Source organism: Sus scrofa, chromosome 8, assembly GCF_000003025.6.
Source record: "Sus scrofa isolate TJ Tabasco breed Duroc chromosome 8, Sscrofa11.1, whole genome shotgun sequence".
NCBI classification, from domain to species: Eukaryota; Metazoa; Chordata; class Mammalia; order Artiodactyla; family Suidae; genus Sus; species Sus scrofa.
Window position 1 is genome coordinate 126,116,731 of NC_010450.4, and position 20,119 is coordinate 126,136,849.

The following is a 20,119-nucleotide window of genomic DNA, read 5'->3' on the forward strand; positions in this document are numbered from 1 at the left end:
AAATAATACCATTTCTACAATTCCCAAGAGGAATGCTACCATCTTCAAAGAAAAGGACCTTTGGAAAGAGTTTTTAGTCATGTAGAGACTTTTTTTTTAACTTTCTCAGAAGTCATCTCAAGGCTGTTTGTGGGCAGAGAATTTAGAAGCAATCTCTGCTTGATAAATCCACATTTCAGTAAAATGCAAACCAAGGATAATGACCAAAATTGAGTGAATTTTTATTTTCATTACAGTAAACTTTTCAATCATGCTAGAATTCACTTAAAACTGCTATTAAAGACGTTTTTAGAGCTCTGCAGGGGGAAAATGTAAGTTCTCTGCAAGTTAAAAAGAACTAGCTCCCAGAAAGTTTGTCTCCAGGAGAAGTGATCCTGGAGTTCCCATCGTGGTGCAGTGGAAAAGAATCTGACTAGGAACCATGAGGTTGCAGGTTCGATCCCTGGCTTCACTCAGTGGGTTAAGGATCCAGCATTGCCATGAGCTGTGGTATAGGTCACAGATGCGGCTCGGACCTGGCACTGCTGTGGCTCTGGCATAGGCTGGTGGCTACAGCTCTGATCAGACCCCTAGTCTGGGAACCTCTACATGCCACAGGTGCAGCCCTAAAAAGACAAAAAAAAAAAAAAAAAGTAAGTGATCCTATGTTAGCTGTTCTCCTAGTGATTCTGTGTGGTATTAGGTGAAATACAAAATGAGTAGGGGAGTTCCCGTTGTGGCGCAGTGGTTAACGAATCCGACTAGGAACCATGAGGTTGCGGGTTTGGTCCTTGCCCTTGCTCAGTGGGTTAAGGATCTGGCGTTGCCGTGAGCTGTGGTGTAGGTTGCAGATGCGGCTCGGATCCCGCATTGCTGTGGCTCTGGCGTAGGCTGGCAGCTACAGCTCCGATTAGACCCTTAGCCTGGGAACCTCCATATGCCGAGGGAGTGGCCCAAAGAAATAGCAAAAAAAAAAGACACACACACACAAAAAAAAAACAAAAACAAAAACAAAAAAAACCAAAAAAACAAAATGAGTAGGAAAAACATTAGATGTCCTCAAACATGTATTGGGAACCTCTGTGGTCACTCCCTTTGATACAGTTGAGTCTCGTTAAGTGCTTGGGTGTTTGTTTGTTTGTTTATTTATTTATTTATTTACGGCCACATCCATGGCATATGGAAGTTCCTGGGCCAGGGACTGAATCTGAGCTGAAGCCGGAGACCTGTGCCACAGCTGCTGCGGCAATGCCAGATCCTTAACCCACAGTGCCCGAGCAGGAACTCTGGTTTTCTTGTTTTTTAACCAGGGAAATCTTTACTTAAAGTCTGCCACTATAAAATCATCAAATTACAAAAGAAAACTCAGAATCATTAAGACTTAAAACAATTAAAATCTGAAGCATCCAAAAGGCAGTCAGGAGTAAGCTGTAAGAGTAAGTCAGAAATAGGTTTTTTTTTTTTTTTTTTTTTTTTTTTTTTTTTTTAACAGCCACACTTGTGGCATATGGAAGTTCCCAGGCCAGGGGCTGACTTGGAGCTTCTGGCCTACACCACAGCCACAGCAACACCAAATCGGAGCTGCATTTGTGACCTATGCCACAATTTGCAGCTATGCTGGATCCTTAATCCACTGAGGGAGGCAAGAGATCAAACCTGCATCCTCTGGGATACTAGTCAGCCACAATGGGAACTCCCAGAAACATCCTTTATACACGGTTCTGCTTCCAAATACTCCTCTGATATTAGTATGCAAATTTGAAACAAATTCCTCAAATGGAGTTGGTACCTTCAAGTAAATGACTATTTAAAGATTCCAAATATGGCTTCGTGGGGTATAAAGGATGTTTTCTATTTCTCTTAAATATTAAAGGTAAGCTTCTTATTTAGCAAAGTTCTCAACGTTGCACAGATATAGAGAAAGAAGAAACACATTCTCTACCGCCTCAACTACCTTCCTAGACCATAATAAATTATTTTCCTCTTTCGCTTGTGGTATATTTCTCTGTGTTTATAATTTCCAGACTAACAGAGGCTATTATTTTGTGGAATGAACATCCTAAGTAAAAAATAACCAATCAATCTAAACACAATTCCCTAAGATAATGTCCATAGACTCATAGAATTTCATGGTAGAAATGCTCTATAAAAGTTACTCAGAATGGTCTCACCCAAACTGCACTGTCTTTTATGCCTGGAAGTTATCTTACTCATTAATTTTATCCCCAAACCATGACTACAGACAGATAAAAATCTAAGTAATAGATGGCATTTCACTAGCCCACAGTGGATTTCAGGATTTATATATCCTCAAGTTATGAGATTTTCTCATCATAGCACCAGTCTTTATATCACCTTGGCTTTGACGGATGCAGTAGTCTGTTAATTTATATCCTATAACCCACCAAATCTTTTTAATTCTACACATACTTTACTGAATTTTTGTTTGTCCTTGTGTATAAGTTCTTTTTAAACCTTAAAGCCATTCCTGGACAGCATCATTCCCTTTGGCAAATATTCACTCTCTGTTCTTCAGCTCTGATTCAAGACTTATTATTCACCACTTATCTGTGCCTGCCACCTATTAGACCAAGTACTTAATGATGCCAGTCCTTTATCTGATTGAATTGCTCCTTACTGTTTGCAATGTCTGCCAATTAAATATCACCTGCAAATTTAGAAAATTGCTTCTACATCCATTCACTAAGTCATTTGCATCTACATAATTTATTTTCTTGCACAGATCTCTTTTCATCCTTCTCCTTCATCAGTGTTAAAATCTTTCCTTATCAACAACACATATTTGGGGCCATTTTTTTTTCTCTTCTACTCACATACACACAGTGTGATTTCCCACATCTGCGATCCAGCTTCATCCTATATGTCCATCAAGTGGATTAGTTTTAAAGACTCACGATTCAGACATAGCCATGTGCATTCTCATCACCACTGTAGTTTTTGAACTTCTTGCCTCACTATAGCTGACATACTCTGGGAGAGTCACTCAGTCCATTACTATTGCTTAGTCTTAATTTAAGAATTAAAATCATTCCTTGTCCATTTTAAAGTTTCCACAAGGGGAGTTCCCATCGTGGCTGCTCAGCAGAAATGAATCTGACTAGCATCCATGAGGACACAGGTTCGATCCCTGGCCTTGCTCAGCGGGTTAAGGATCCATCGTTGCCGTGAGCTGTGGTGTAGACCAGCAGCTACAATTTGGCCCGTAGCCTGGGAACCTCCATATACAGTGAGTACGGCCCTAAAAAGACAAAAAGAAAAAGGAAACTGTGTCCCAACTGAGTCCTGAGTACTGAGTGCTAACAAATGCAAAGTATACAGAATTGCTTTGGCAACAGTAAGCTCTATATAAGCGCTAATAATTCCTACTTTCACATGGGTCCCAGATACACATTCACTAGCTGTTCCTAGACACTCCGTTAGGATGTTCTTTCAGCCACTTTAAAGTCAAAAATCAAAATGTCTACAGCCACGCTCCATATCTCTGCTGCCCTTTCTCAATCTGTTCTCCTTCTGTATCCCTATTTCTGTCATTGAATGTCCATCTGCTCATTTTCCTCCGCTAAATTTCTCACCAAGGCTCACCACCTCCTTTCTCTTCTCCTCTAACTTACCAAGTTTTAGTCACTTTTTTTCTCGGAAAATTGATTGACTTCTCAAAATCAGTTTTTTGGTTTATCTCCTATTGCTATTGTTTTAATGCGGACACCCCTTTATTCTGCTCTAGATTGTTGCAGAAGACATTTGTGTTCTCCCTTCACCACTCCAGTGACTCCTTGCCCTTATCTTAGTTACCTTTCTTAAACATAAATCCCACTTTTCTCTTCGGTAAGAACCTTTTATAACTTTCACTGGCTAAATGATAAAGTCCAATCTCTTTAGCGTGGCAAGTGTGTTTTACAATTATCCCTATTGTTGCTTCTCACACTCCTACTCATCTTCAAGACCTAGCTCATATTTCTCCTCTTATGTGATATCTTTTCAACTCCCCAGGCAGAAGCTGCCACTCTGCCCCTGGGTTGCCATGGCACCCTGTATGTATTACCCTATGGCATTGATCGCACTGTTTTAATTATTTATTTACACATTTTTCTTCCATGTACATTGTGAGATCTTTGAAGGCAGGGACAATGTATTCTACTCCCTTTTATTTGTGAAGCTAGGCACAGTGCCCAGAACATAACATGCATTCAAAAACACGTGGGGATGAAAGGATGAATATAGGACTTTCTGTTTGGCATACAGAATAGTAAACACAACCTCAGTCTTCTGGTTTCCAAAAGAAGGTCTATGAAAAGAAAAGGGAAAAGGGTAGTGTCTCTCTCTCTCTCTATATATATATATATATATATATATATATATATACACACACGCACACACACACACACACATATATTTATATTTCAAACGTGTCATTTGAAAAGCAGTAGAATACACATACTCAGAACACAGAATTACCAAGAAATGGGAATTGTTTGAAAGCCTTATGGAAGAAGGTATGAGTTTAAGGTTGAAAATACAGGAAGATGAAGTCAGTGAGGACAGCCAAAGCAGATTGAAGCTGAATATGATCTTTATAGAGTGTGACAAAACGAGAGAAATGAGACATAGACTGAAGAAAATAATGCACGTCTTTCTAAGGAATTTTAATTTTTTTTAAAAGGGAAAGAATAGACAGGTTTTTGAGAAGTAAGTGAGATTTTTGAGGGGTTTAGAGATGCAAATGTTTTTAGTCATTTCCCAAATCCTTCTCTATGTAATCTTACTTTTAACCTTCAACTTATATCCATCTAAACTCCATCTGAACCTTCATTGGATTTGCAGGTCTTAGAAACCTGTGCTGAACTCTTTCTGAGTATTATTTTCTTCACTGCCATGTGACTTGGTTTATTAAAATGCTCTTAAGACTAAACTCACATGAGAACTCTGTTTCTCTCTGTAAACTGCTAAGGGGGATAAGCTCTTGGACTCTAGATCCAAAATGCCTGGGTTTGAATCATGAATTCTCTACAGTATGGCTGAGTGACCATGGGCACTACTGCTCTAACTCTGTGTCACCATCCACACTATTGGGATAGTAGAATAACCTACCCCATAGGGTCGTTGTGAGTACTCAGTGCTAACAAATGCAAAGTATATAGAATTGCTTTGGCAATAGTAAGCTCTATATAAGTGCTAAAAATTCCTACTTGGCCAATTTCAAACTACTCTTTTTTTTCATTCCCTATGGTACCTGTCTTAATTGTCAGTGCTGTCAAGTATATTGCTGAATGAAATACGTGCCTCTAATTCCAATGACGTTCTATTTTTATTATAAAACACAGCATAGAAAAGATTTCCAAATTAAAGTTTAAAAGCTCTATGAAACTCTTATGGCTGGTAACTGTGTTACCTGTGCCCATAACTAATGTCTATTTTACTCTAAAGTCCCTGTGTTGCCACTAAGGATGAGAGTTAATAAGCAGAAGGATCTTGAGGTTAAAGAGTAAGAAAACAAAGGACTCATACTAGATTCACATCGTCTTTGCAGTAACCATGAGCTGTTCACAACTAAGAAGAGGAGGGTGTCAATGATGGAGAGTGGGACTAGGAATGGAGACTTGAAAAATATGGAAAAGGTTAGTAACAGCCAATGTGAAGATTTTAATAAAAATCACTATCTAATAAAGGACACTAGAGAATCAGAAGGTTCTATTGATGTCATTAGCTGGTATGATGTAAACTCAGCCAGCCACGTGCCATGACCTTCTAGAGCAGGAGCCCATTATCCAGGGAAGGATCCCAGGGAGTGGGGATGAGGTTGAACACGAGAAGCAAAGAAAAAGTGGAGGAGCTAGAGGATGACTTGAGCAGAAATATATCCTTATTTTGAGTTCCCACAGAGTGAGCGTTCACTTCTGCCACTTTCATGATTCACTAGAGGCCATGAAATTTTGCTTGTTTTTCCCGATAACCAGGAACTTGATTTCTATGCATTATTGGTGAGACCCTAGGCGTTTTGCTTCAGTTTTGCTTTGCCAATTACATGTGTGCCTTCTGAGAAGGGATTTGTCTTAGCATTTCCGCCAGAGAAATGCACATTTTCTTCTCATGCACTGAAAACTGTGACACCCATGTGATATCCCTCTTCACCCCAAAACCTACCAACCTAATAAATTTCAGTATCAATACAGATGCCCTTACAATTATCATTTTGGGTCATTTAAAAAACAGACTTTATTTTTAAAGCAGTTTCAGGTTTGCAGAAAAATTGAGCATGAAGTATAAAAAGTTCCCTTACACCTTTCCCTGGCCCCCTCACCCTCAAGTACAGTTTTCCCTATTATTAACTTCTTGCACCAGGGTGGTACACTTGTAACCACTGATGAACCAACACTGATACATTATTATTAACTAAAATCTATAGTTTATATCAGGGTTCATTCTTTCTGGAGGTTTTGATAAATGCATGATGTAATTTATCTGCCATTACAGTATCATAAAAAATAGTTTCATGGCCCTAAAATCCCCTGTGTTTAACCTATTTTTGTCTCTCCCTATCTTGTCCCACTTTAGGCCATTTTAAACCCCAATTCCTTTTGTTCCCTCAAATATTCTACCATAACCCACAAAGCTACCTTCTGCAATTCATCCCTAGAACTTCTATACTTCGGACTCTGGTCACCTCCTGCCATCTTACTAGCCCTTATACTTTACCTGTTTTCCAACCTCATACTCACATTCTGCTAAATTTTTTGAAAATTTTATCCAGGTCTATCTCACAAGTCATGAACACGCCTCCTTGAACATTTTATCTTCTCTTTCATCTCACTTAATTCCCTTGCCAAGTTCATTCACCATATCTCAAACTTGATATGGATGTTTTCATCTTCACTGCTGGGTCAGAGACAGCATATTTTTAGCAATTCCAGCCCTGGTTGAGGGACACCTCTTTGGCAGATACACATTCAACTGGAGCGTTAGCAACTCCTAACATCTGCATTTTACACCTTCTGTTTTGCTTTTTCATTCCTTCCAATGCCTTCATGATCAATCCCTGCACTAAATCTCTTCTCTAAAATTTCAGGAGTGGTTTCTGTTTTCCTAATTGGACACTGACTTATGTGTCCAATTAGGAAGACTTTATGTCTGTTGTGTTGCAAATACTGAAAATTCAAAATAAAATTGTTAATTCATTATATAAAATGTACTCATTAGAATCTAAATATTGTAGGGACTTGACCCCATACTCTTCTCTAATAAGTGGAATATTTATATCATTTTATCTTTGAATTATATTTATATTCCACTTTCACAAAATTTTTATCCAAATGTAATATAAATGCATGCTTAAAAGTCTTTTCTTATTTATCAAGTTATATTTTTGTATCAAAAATATGTACGCAATCACAAAAGACCCAGAATTGCCAAAGCAATGCTGACGAACAAAAACCAAGCAGGAGGCATCTCTCTCCCAGACTTCAGGCAATATTACAAAGCCACAGTCATCAAGACAGTGTGGTACTGATACCAAAACAGACAGACAGACCAATGGAACAGAACAGAACAGAGAACCCAGAAATAAACCCAAACACCTATGGTCAATTGTTCTTTGACAAAGGAGGCAAAAACATAAAATGGGAAAAAGAAAGTCTTTGCAGCAACTATTGCTGGGAAACCTGAACAGCTGCATGCAAATCAATAAAACTAGAACACACCCTCACCCCATGCATGAAAATAAACTCTAAATGACTTAAAGACTTAAATATAAGACAAGACACCATCAAACTCTTGGAAGAGAACATAGGAAAACATTCTCTGACATCAGCTGTACCAATGTTTTCTCAGGTCAGCCTCCCAAAACATCAGAAATAAAAGCAGAAACAAACCAATGAGATCTAATCCAACTGACAAGTTTTGCATAGGAAAGGAAACCAAAAAGAAAACAAAAGACAGCTTACAGAATGGGAGAAAATAGTTTCAAACGATGAAACCAACAAGGACTTAATCTCTAAAATAGACAAGCAACTTATACAACTCAACAGCAAAAAAGCCAATAACCCAATTGAAAAATGGGCAAAAGACCTGAGTAGACATTTTTCCAACGAAGATGTACAGATGGCCAACAAGTACATGAAAAAATCTCGACATCACTGATTATTAGAGAAATGCAAATCAAAACTACCAAAGACACCACCTCACACCAGTTAGAATGGCCATCATTAATAAGTTCACAAATAACAAATTCTGGAGGGGGTGTGGAGAAAAGGGAACCCTCCTGCACTGTTGGTGGGAATGTAAGATGGTATAGCCACTATGGAGAACAGTATGGAGGTGCCTTAGAAATCTATACATAGAACTACCATATAATCCAGCAATCTACTCTTGGGCATATACTCAGGCCAAACTTTCCTTGAAAAAGCCACATGCACCTGCATGTTCATTGCAGCACTATTCACAACAGCCAAGACATGGAAACAACCCAAATATCCATCAACAGATGGTTGGATTAGGAAGATGTGGTATACATACACGATGGAATACTACTCAGCCATAAAAAAGGACAAAATAATACCATTTGCAGCAACATGGATGGAACTAGAGACTCTCATACTGAGTGAAGCGAGTCAGAAAGAGAAAGACAAATATCCTATGATATCACTTATATCTGGAATCTAATATATGGCACAAATGGACTTTAAGAATAGACTTGAGGTTGCCAAGTGGGGAGGGGGAGGGAGTGAGATGGACTTGGGAGCTTGGGGTTAATAGATGCAGACTATTGCTTTTGGAATGAATAAGCAATGAGATCCTGCTGTGTAGCAGTGGGAACTATGTCTAGTCACTTATGATGGAGCATGGTAATGTGCAAAAATAGAATGTGGACATGTATGTGTAACTGGGTCACCATGCTGTACAGTAGAAAATTGACAGAACAGTGTAAATCAGTTACAATGGAAAAAAATCATTATACAAAAAATATGTGTGCAAATTAAAATTAAAATCTCTGTTGAATAACCTGTGACTATAAAGTTTCAGGTGTAAAACATTTCTTCTGCATTGAGTTATCATTACATTAGTATACAATTAGCCACAAAAGTAAAACTTTTATTAGAAATGCAACTATTTATGACATGAATGGAACTTTAATTTTTCAACTAATTCAGATATTCTGTGGGTTCATGATTTGAATGGTAGAGGAGTTAGCATCAAGGTTAGATTTCCATGGTTTTTTGTCATTTTATAAAAACTCTGTTCATATGAATGAATAAATTAAAATGGAAGGAGTTTTTGTTTGCTAATTTAGCAATGTCCCTCAATTTCTTGAAATCCTCTCATGCCATATGTAGAAAATCACTGTGATCAATTAGCTAGCATTTGATAACTTTGGCTCTTTTTCTTTCTTTTACTTTTGCTTTTTATTTTTTTACGTGAAACCATCTGACATTTAAAAGAATTGCAGCAACACCAATATTTCTGTGGTCCCTTAGTTTGGTGCTTCAGAGAATATTTACACCCAGAGCTCCATATCATAAAAATATTTTGCCTGCATGAAAGAGATGTCCTTTTTTTTTTTTTTTTTATAAAATAGGAGAAGGATGACCGTAATAGGGATGAGATAAATAAGAACCACTAAGGTCATATTTTCCTGCAGATCATTTTAGAACAGATTACTTTTAGAAATTGGGAATATGGACATTTATCAGCTTTCAAACTACCTGTAGCTGTTTGTCTCTTGGAAAGTCTTCTAGTCCACCTAAGGTATGAATACCTCACTTTGAAAGGTGCTGACTTTAAAGAATGCTACCTAAAGAAGGAACTAAATAATAGAACATAAAGCTAACTCTTGCTCTTCTTTCATTATTTGCTTAATTTCGTATTCCCATACTAAACTTGATATACTTGTTATTTTCTATAGTATCAAGTTCTCTGTGTTCCTCTCCTGCTCTTTTAAACCAGGAGGAAATAATTTATCAGCCACATTAACTCATAACAATTTCTCCTGTACTAAGCAGAACATATCTCTCATTTTTCTATTTCACACAGAAACCTCTTCTGGCCAGATCTGTGTTCTCATAAATTTTAAGAGCATATTAACTGCAGAAAGATATAAGACAGATAAGGAATGGGAGACTTTGCTACAGTGCTAGCTTTTAAATAGAGTCCATATATACATTTAGGCAATTATTTGCTCACTCTGTATTTTCTAAGAATTATGTATATACTGGGTTCTGGCATGTAGTGAGAAGGCCCTTTAACATGAAATCAGCAAAATTCTTGAAGCCTCAGTGCCAGTCTAGAAAATTAATGAACTCAGAAACTTCCCATGTTCCCTTTGACTAGTTTTGTTTTAAGGCTGAACCCGAGGCATATGGAGGTTCCCAGCCTAGGGGTCCAAATGGAGCTGTAGCTGCTGGCCGACACCACAGCCACATCAGTGCCAGATCCTTAACCCACTGAGCAAGGCAAGGGATCAAACCTGTGTTCTCCTGGATGCTAGACTTGTTTCTGCTTAGTCATGATGGGAACTCCAGTCTTTGACTAGTTTTTTAATGTGCTTTTTCATTGTCATTATGACAAAGACTCTGGGAAATCTCTTTTAAAATTTTGTTTCCCTTTAGGAAGGCAGAGAGTCTTGTTAGTTTTAGAGGTCTTATGGCCATGTATAGAAGTATTCAATGGCAAGATTTACTCTGATTTAAAACGTTCTTAGAAAAATGTCTACACTAGTAAAAATATATAACAATAATAACCTCTCTTTTCTGGAACTCTGTCATAACATTATTATGCCATTTCAATAGTGTTTTTTGCTTTACAAAAGGGAATAAGCCTGATAAAAGTTTTAATATGATGAGTCTTGCTGGATAACCTAAATTACTCCATGGTATTTTACTGCATTGCTATTTGTATATGCAAACTGAAATTTTAAGTTGCTGAAAATTAGAACAACCCATCTCTATTGATAATAGAATAGAGTTAGGGGAATATCATTTACTCTTAGCATTTTTACATTCATTCTGTAGTGTTGACTGTCCTTTCCTTTTTAAAATGTTATCCTCCTTTGGCTTTTACGATACCACATTCTCAATTTTCTTTCCATCTCTCTGCCTCCTCCAGCAAACTCTCATATAGACTTCCCCTCTTTTACCTGCTTAATAAGTATTTCTTAAAGCCTAGTCAGAATGGCTAAATATCTTCTTGAATAAAATAAAAATCTAGTTGGAATAATAACTTTATAGTTTTTCTCAGCTAAAAATCAGACTTAGCTTCTTTAAGGCTGAATTTTTGCTTTGTAAAAGGACTCTGCTGAATTTTAAGCTATCATACAATAATAATATGCTCTTCCAGGCAGATTAAAAATAAACTGTTTATGAAGAACTACATACTATTGTTTGTGTGGTGTTTTTATATAATTACTTCTTTTTAAAAAAATTTTTTTTTTTTTTTGTCTTTTTAGGGCTGCACTTGCAGCACATAGAAGTTCCCAGGCTAGGGGTCAAATCAGAGCTTTAGCTACTGCCCTGAGCCACAACCACAGCAATGTGGGGTCCAAGCACACATACCACATACCACAGCTCATGGCAACGCTGGATCTTTAACTCACTGAGCAAGGCAGGGATCAAACCTGCATCCTCATGGAAACTAGTTGGATTCTTAACCCACTGAGCCACAATGGGAACTCCTATAATAAATTATTAAACTGCTTTTAAAATTTAGAGTTGGAAGTGATCTTCCCACTCACACATTCACTCCATACATGAAGAAGAAAGTCTCAAACATTTCATTAACTGGAGCAAGCATACAACTAAATTAAAGATAGCACCAAAATTAGATTAATGCTAATGTTTTTTACTTTTTGTTTGTTTGTTTGTTTAGGGCCACACCTGTGGCATATGGATGTTCCCAGGCTAGGGGTTGAATTGGAGCTACAGCTGCTGGCCTATGCCACAGGCACAGCAAAGCCAGATTGGAGCTGTGTCTGCAACCTACACCACAGCTCACAGCAACACTGGAGTGAGGCCAGGGATCAATGCTGCATCCTCATGGATACTAATCAGATTTGTTTCTGCTGAGCCATGACGGGAACTCCGCTTTTTACTTTTAACTTTCATTTAGCAAGTGAAATTTCTTAGCAAGATAATTCTTAAGGATTTTATATACTATTTCTATAGAATAAACTTGTATAATGCCTTTTTCTTTTCTTTACCTTTATTTTAATATAGTTGGAACATAAACCCAAATAAGCAATTCAGGAAGTTCAGAAAGGACCCTTCAGAAATACAAACGCAGAATACTTGTTTTGTGGGTTTATAATAAAGGAATATAAGATAAGTAGTCATGGATTTAATAAGAGGGATGAGGACTGATTACTCCTGTTCTCCTATTAGAATACTGATACTAATGTTTTCAAATAATATGATTTCACACGTAATAGTTTATTAAATGAACTGATGTCCGTAAAGTTTTAAAGGATATAAAGACACCTTTATTTTTCCTACCACTGCCTTCAAAACCTTTTATTTTTTTCTCTTCTCTATCTCTTGTAAACAACTTAGATCCTTTAGCTTTATGAATACTTTTAAGCATTCCAGAAATAATTCCAGTTGTGGTAATGATGGAATAATTTTTTATGAATTCACCCAACAAAGAATAATGAGCATAAATTCTGGATCGAATTTTTAAAAGACACAAATTAAAGGGACTGCATGTCAATCTAAAGCAGACCTAAACTGTAGAGTGTGCAAACCTTGCAAGATGGTAACTGCTCTGGCGAGATCTACTTTTATATGGTTCATCCATGGAGGATCCACCTCAGTTCAGGCAACAAAGGCAGGTAGAGCTCAAACAAAAAGTCACAGTCTTATTAGTTTAATGTGTCAGCGGATGGTGTTGGAGGCAGCCAAGGTATCCAGAAATCCAAAGGGGAATCACAGGAGGGAGGGAGCCACAGAGAAATAAGCCCCAAAATCTATGTATAAACTTCCCTCATATCCTTGGCTGACTCCTAATCAGCACATGCACAAGAATGACTCAAAAAAAAAAAAAAAATCAGTAAAGGAGTTCCCTGGTAGCTCAGCAGGTTAAAGATCAGGTTGTCATTGCTGTGGCTTGGGTCGCTGCTATGGTGGGAGTTTGAATCCTGGCCTGGGAACTTCCATGTGCCACGGGTACGGCCAAAAAAATAAAATTTAAAAAAATCAGTAGAAAAACAGTATCCAAAAGGCTAAAGGACCTGAACAAAAGACTACTTCTGCAACCTATGGCAAGGGAGATGGATTTTATATTTTGAGTCCTTTTAAATCAGAAGGGCTTGAGAAGAACAATAGGCTTTCCAAAGAAACTCCAGAAGGCTATATTTAGGAATAAAGGGATTGCCAAAACCAAGGGATTTGTCCTAGGAACTAAGTAAAATCAAAAAAGCCTGCCTTACCAATATGTAAAATCAAACCTGCACGGAGTTCCCATTGCAGTTTGGCGGTAACAAACCTGACTGGCACCCACAAGGATGCGGGTTCGATCCCTGGCCTGTTCAGTGGGTTGTAGGTTAGGGATCTGGCATTGCCATGAGCTGTGGTATAGGCTGCAGATGTGCAGATGTGTCTTTGATCCCAAGTTGCTGTGGCTGTAGTTTGGGCTAGCAGCGGCAGCTCCAATTTGACCCATAGCCTGGGAACTTCCATATGACAGAGGTGTGGCCCTAAAAAGAAAAAAAAAAAAAAAAAGAAAGAAAAAAAAATTAAAATCAAACCTCCAGAATTCAGGGGAAATAGATACTAATTTAACAGCCTGCTGAAACAAAAATCAATCCTTTCCAGAGTATATAATCTCAGAGACAAAATCTCGAATCTCAACATGTACCAGCCATGGTGTTCTGTTCCAATCAAAGGTGAAGAACTAGGAATGTGAAAAACTAGGAAAATGTGAACTGTGGTTAATAGAAAAAGCAGTCAATATAAATTTATCCTGAGATGGCAGAGATGTTGAAGGTGTAGCAGATAAGGACTTTAGAGATGCTATTATAAATACCACCCAGGACATATAGGATGGTTATAATGACTACAAAGATGAAGGATCTCGGCAAAGAAATAGACATTATTTTTTAAAAATTAAAATTCTGGAACTGAACAATAAGCTTTCTTGAATAAAAGAGTTACTGAATAGACTTCACAGAAAATTGGAGATGGCAAAGAAAGAATCAGTAAATCTGAAAGCAGACCAAGATAAATTATTCAATCTAAAGGTCAGAAAGGAGTTCCCATCATGGCTCAGTGGAATCTGACTCGCATCCATGAGGACGCAGGTTCGATCCCTGGCCTTGCTCAGTGGGTTAAGAATCCAGTGTTGCTGTGAGCTGTGGTATAGGTAGCAGACGTGGTTTGGATCTGATGTTGCTGTGGCTGTGGTGTAGGCCATCAGCTATAGTTCCAATTCTCAACCCGGAGCCTGGGAACCTCCATATGCCGCATGGGTGCAGCCCTAAAAAGACAATAAATAAATAAATAAATTAAGGTCAGAAAAAAGATACAACAACAAAATAAATAAGACCTCAGTAACTTCTCAACAACATTATTAGGGTCTAACTTGAATGTTCTCTGAACCGCAAATAAAGAGGAGAAAGGAAAGAGGGTGGAAAAGTATTTGTAGAAATAATTGTCGAGAGTTATTAAATTTAATGAAATGTATCCCAGAAGCTCAGTAAACCTCTAACAAAGATAAATAAAAGGAAAATTATCACTAAACATCAAAACATCAAAAATGAAAAGAGATTTGTAAAAATGGCCACCCCTACAATAATAAAAAAGGAACAAAGTTACAAATGATGGCTAATGTCCTATCAGAACAATATTTGGCAAAAGACAATAGAAGGTCATCTTTAAAATCTTGGACATTAAAAAAACCTTTATGGATGAGTATTTGTGGTAATAATTTTTTAATAGATACATATATCAAATCATTACGCTGTACATCTGAAACTAATACAATGTTATGTATAATAATAAAGCATTTTATGATTGCATGAAAATTGTTAAATGATAAATTTCATCTTGATTTTGTGAAACAAAAAATTGCTCTTGCTTTAAAATCACCAGCCTTGATTTTAGGAATAGTAATATTTCATCTATAATTTTCTTACTATAGAATAAAAAAGTGGGAAGAAAAATATATTTTGACTATAAGCAATTTTATTCTGAGTCTCTCAGAGCTCCTGTCAAATGCAAATCAAAGTCAGCAGTGTCACTATTCGAAATCTTTGAAAACACTGAGACCCAGAGTATCCAGAAAAAATAAACCTGTCAACTCAGAGTTTGCTATATGCTAATAGTATTTTTCAGAAATGAGGGTAAACAAAGAAATTTTAAGGCAAACTAAAGTTGAGAGTAAAAACCACTTGTAGGATTGAACTTCAAGACATTCTAAAGGAAGTTCTTCAGGTCAAAGTAAATGATATCAGCTTAGAAGCTCAGATATGTAGAAAGGAATAAAAATTACCCTCCAAACAGTAGATAGTTAAATATGAAACACAGTCTTTTCCCCCCTTCATTTTCCCTTTGAAAGTCAACTGATTGTTTAAATCAAAAACTATGACATTTTACTTTGGAATTCATAAAATATAAATATATGACCACAATAACACAAAGGATAGTGGGTATAAATGGAATTGTACTGCTGTGCGTTTATTACTTTTTTTTGATGTGAAATGGTATGATATTAATCTAGACAGAATGTGTTAAGAATGCACATTACTATATCTAGACTAACCACAGGCAAAAATACAAAGAAATGCAGTTAAAAAGCAAAAAGGGAAATAAAATCAAACACTAAAGACATTCAGTTGACCCAAAGGAAGGCAAGAGAAGAAAAAATGCAGGGAAAAAATGGGATACATAGAAAATAGTAAATTACAGACCTAAACCTGACTATTTAACAACTCATCAGGAAGATATAATAAATAAAAATGTGGGAGTTCCTGTCATGGACAGTGGTTAACGAATCTGACTAGGAACCATGAGGTTGCGGGTTCGATCCCTGCCCTTGCTCAGTGGGTTAACGATCCGGCGTTGCCGTGAGCTGTGGTGTAGGTTGCAGATGCGGCTCGGATCCCGAGTTGCTGTGGCTCTGGTATAGGCTGGCAGCTACAGCTCCAATTAGACCCCTAGCCTGGGAACCTCCATATGCCACGGGAGCGGCCCAAGAAATGGCAAAAAGACCAAAAAAAAAAAAAAAAAAAAAAAAAAAAGTGTATGTATCTAATAACAGAGCTTCCAAAAAATAAGCAAAAACTAACAAAAATGGAGATAAAAGTAGAAAATATTATTTTATTTTTTATTTTTTTGTCTTTTTAGGCCCACACCCACTGTATATGGAGGTTCCCAGGCTAGGAGTCGAATCAGAGCTTCAGCTGCCAGCCTACACCCACAGCTACAGCAACGCCAGATCTGAGCAATGTCTGTGACCTACACCACAGCTCATGGCAACGCCAGATCTTTAACCTACTGAGAAAGGCCAGGGATTGAACCCGCCACATCATGGCTCCTAGTTGGATTCGTTCCACTGTGCCACTATGGGAACTCCAGAAATAGAAAATTTTAAACACTTCTCCAAGAATTGCAAGAACAAGGAGAAAAAAGTAAGGATAGATTAACCTTATTTAGATCCAAAAACTAAATGGTTAGTTTCTAAGTGATCAGGATCTTATTTATTTACCTTTCAAAACTGCACTTTTAAAAGAATACAATGCCATTGATTGTGTTTGGAAATTGCATTGTGATTTCATCACGTACCACATCCTGACCAAATGCTTGGAGTATAACTTTGGCAAAGGTAAATCCTTGCTTTAGATACTTTTCTATTACCGGAAATATTTTAAAATTTAGCTTTATATTATCATCAATTTTTCTTTAAATAATTTTCATGAAAGAGTATTGGTTGAGACTTTTGCATTCAATACCACCACTTCTTAATGTTTTGTCTTACACATATTTTATATGAAATTAGCTTCGAAGGGTTATTGTCAAGCTTTAGATATGTGATAAACAAACAAACAAATGGAAAATAAGTGCCTACCTTAAACACTAGTTCTCCTACCAAGCCATTCCATGTTCCATCTTCTTGTGGGCTTCCATACTTGTGATCCGGTGCAACATAAATTTCATAGTTAAAACCCAGGTAGTTAGATAAGGCATCCAAAACATCAATGGAGAAGCCCTGGTATTTCTTCGGCTTACCCAGGACATTTTCAGAGACCATTACAAAAGGTTCTTCCTACATGGAAAGAAAAAATCCTTGATGTCAATCCATACTGCTCCCTTACGGCAAAGATAATTCTTCAAAGAGCTTTGCTTACAAATAGTCTAAAAATTGCTTTTGCATTGTGAGAGAATAACTTAGAAATACAACCTATATGTTATTAAGGCAGCATTTCATCAAACAATGTTTAACCACCTACTTTCTTGTCAACTGTCATTTAATTATTACCATATCAAAAATTAGATGAAAGTCATTACAAAACTTCAGGGACCATGAATTCATTTTTCTTGCCATCTCAGGAGGAGCCCAAGATGCATCAATAATAAAATCATATTTACGTGATCATGCGTTTATTGTTTCTATGCTCAGGCACTATTGTCTATATATGTCAAAAGTGTGTAAAATATTTTAACAGGTATATAATCTATATAAATCTCTGAAAGGATAAAAAAAGAACATGTAATTTAGCTAAAATGTATAACACCACATTTAACTGGGAGTTATTTGCTAAGTAATTTTGAAACTTGAATATAAACATACTGTTCATTGCAAAAGTAGTTTCTCTACTACTGTTATGAGAAATCCGCTTACCTTTTTGGTAATTTGTATAATTTAGTAAATTCAGCAAATTGCTTTCTACTTCTACCTCTTTTTAATTTTTTCCATTTTTGTCCTCTTCCAGTTAACAAATAGTTTTCTTTCACTTTTTTAGAACACCTGGTGTTAAGAGAGCTCAATTGGTTTGACACATGCTGGCAGATTACGGAAAATTAGATAATCTATTCTTTAATTTCCTAAACTTGTTCAGACCCCTTTCAGCAACAGAAATATTTACAGATAACCATCCATAATGTGTAGAGTCTATCCAGTCCTGTGGGCAGGTTAAAATATATCCTGGGTCTAAGCCAGAATACCCGAAGATTTTATCCTTGGATCGTTTTTCCTTAGAGACTCACAAAAAAAGCCTTCATTGAGTTGTAAAATAATACTTTGCTTTTGGCCCTTACTCAAAGACACTAAGTAAGTGCCTTATAAAATCACTGCAGCTATTATAGGAATATTGTCCACCATAACATTCAGTTTTCCCGTAAAAATTACCATGAGATAAATTTTTAAATTGCTCAGAGCCAAGAAAGCTTCATTTTGCTTCAGTAATGCCTGTTTTGAAATAATGAAAATAAATATTTAGCTATTCCATTTTACTTTGCATACTCAGAAGCTCATGATGCTCATTAGTAACTATGCTAATATTGTGGTATTTGTAATTTTTTAAGTCTTGTTTTTCTAAACTACTGATGCTTTTTTTAAAAATTGGTGTTGTTTAACTCTTTATATCTTAGAATACAATATATCAATAAATGAACAGTTAGATGAAGAAGGTGATTGCTATTTGTTCCCCAATAGTATTCTCCCATTCTTCATCAATCATATATATAATTTCATTTTAGCACCATTGAGAATAAAGACAATCCACAGTCTCTGTTTAGGCAAGGTGAGACCATGTGACCAATTCCGACAAGCGTGAAGTAAGCAGGGTGCTTTGTGCAACTGTTTTTGGGTCCTGTCTGCTTCTTTCAGTGGGAATGAACACATAATGGCTAGAGGCTCTGGTAACTGTCTTAAGTCACACATAATACAGAGATAAGGCAGAAGAATTCTATGTCCTTGACATTTAAAATGCTATAGAAGGCTCCGACTGACTCTCTAGGGTTCTAGAACATGAGAAAAATAAAAAAAATCTCAATTTCTTGCTGTGAAGCTCCTGATTTTTTTCCTGTTTCAGCAGTATTAAACAATATCCCAATGTATGTTTTCATAGGAAATAATATTTTTCATTTTCATTTATATATCTTTAGAAAAATTGTTTAAGATGCTAAATCGTTATATTTGCTTAATCAATATGCTGTATTTCTCCCTAGAAATTATTTTATAAGTAAATGCTTAAGCAAAAAGATCCCTTTTAGAAGTCTATTGTCAAAATTCTGCTCCTAGCAACATCAGCTACAATGATTCAAAGGACAGAATAAAAATGGTTATAGTAAGGGTTCTTTTAAAGTGAGATGATGAATTATTGATGAACATGCTTTTAAAATTTTATGTCCTAAATAAACTTTTACTACATTCTATCACTTCTCTTCTAGATCAATGTTTTTAAGCTTTGTTTTTTAAGCTCTATTACACATATGGATCACTATTCATAAATTCTACCTTAGATCAGTTGTGCTTTATGAGGATAATCAGCCAATATATTGGACAGGTGAAACACAGCAACAGAAATTAGACTGAAACCTTGAGACCTACAATAGGAAGACTACCTGTTTCTTCTCTATGGCAATACTGAGCTGGGTTTAATCACTTTTACCTATGCACCTATTTGCTCCAAAATTTACTCACTCATAGATCATCCATTTAACATGCACTGAATTGTTAGTGCATCACATTACTATACTCAACACAGTGAGAGATATGCTAAAAGGTCATGGAAACCATTTTTTAAAATAATTATAGCCTAATATTGCAAAGCAGTGTTAAAAAACAAGACCACAAGCAACACATATCATAACTGGCACACACAGAACACTGGAGAAATATAAAGGAAAACTGTAAAAAAAGGAAAATCACCATTTTGGGGGTTACAAGCCATGTATATTTTAACAGGTAAGAAAAATTAGAAACAAAAGTTTCAACTCAAAGTCATGCAGTAAGTTACAAAAGAGGAAGGCATCATCAAAACTTATCTTACTTCAACTTTACCTCCTTGGATCTCAAAATTTTCAAGGCCTGGATTAAAATCTAGGATGTTGTGATTTGTTTTACATTTTAATACAATTTAAGGTGGTGTGAGCCTTACAGACTCTAGATTTCTCACCAAAAAACCACAATCATCTGGGAA

General features: G+C 36.5%; 1 protein-coding gene across 1 annotated transcript in view; it reads right to left on the reverse strand.

Annotated features, from left to right (window-relative positions):
• Window positions 1-20,119, reverse strand: part of GRID2 (glutamate ionotropic receptor delta type subunit 2) — a 1,309,423-nt gene that overhangs the window by 295,536 nt on the left and 993,768 nt on the right. Inside the window, 1 exon segment of the mRNA XM_021100736.1 lies at window positions 17,044-17,241. Coding sequence (XP_020956395.1) covers window positions 17,044-17,241 — 198 coding nt within the window.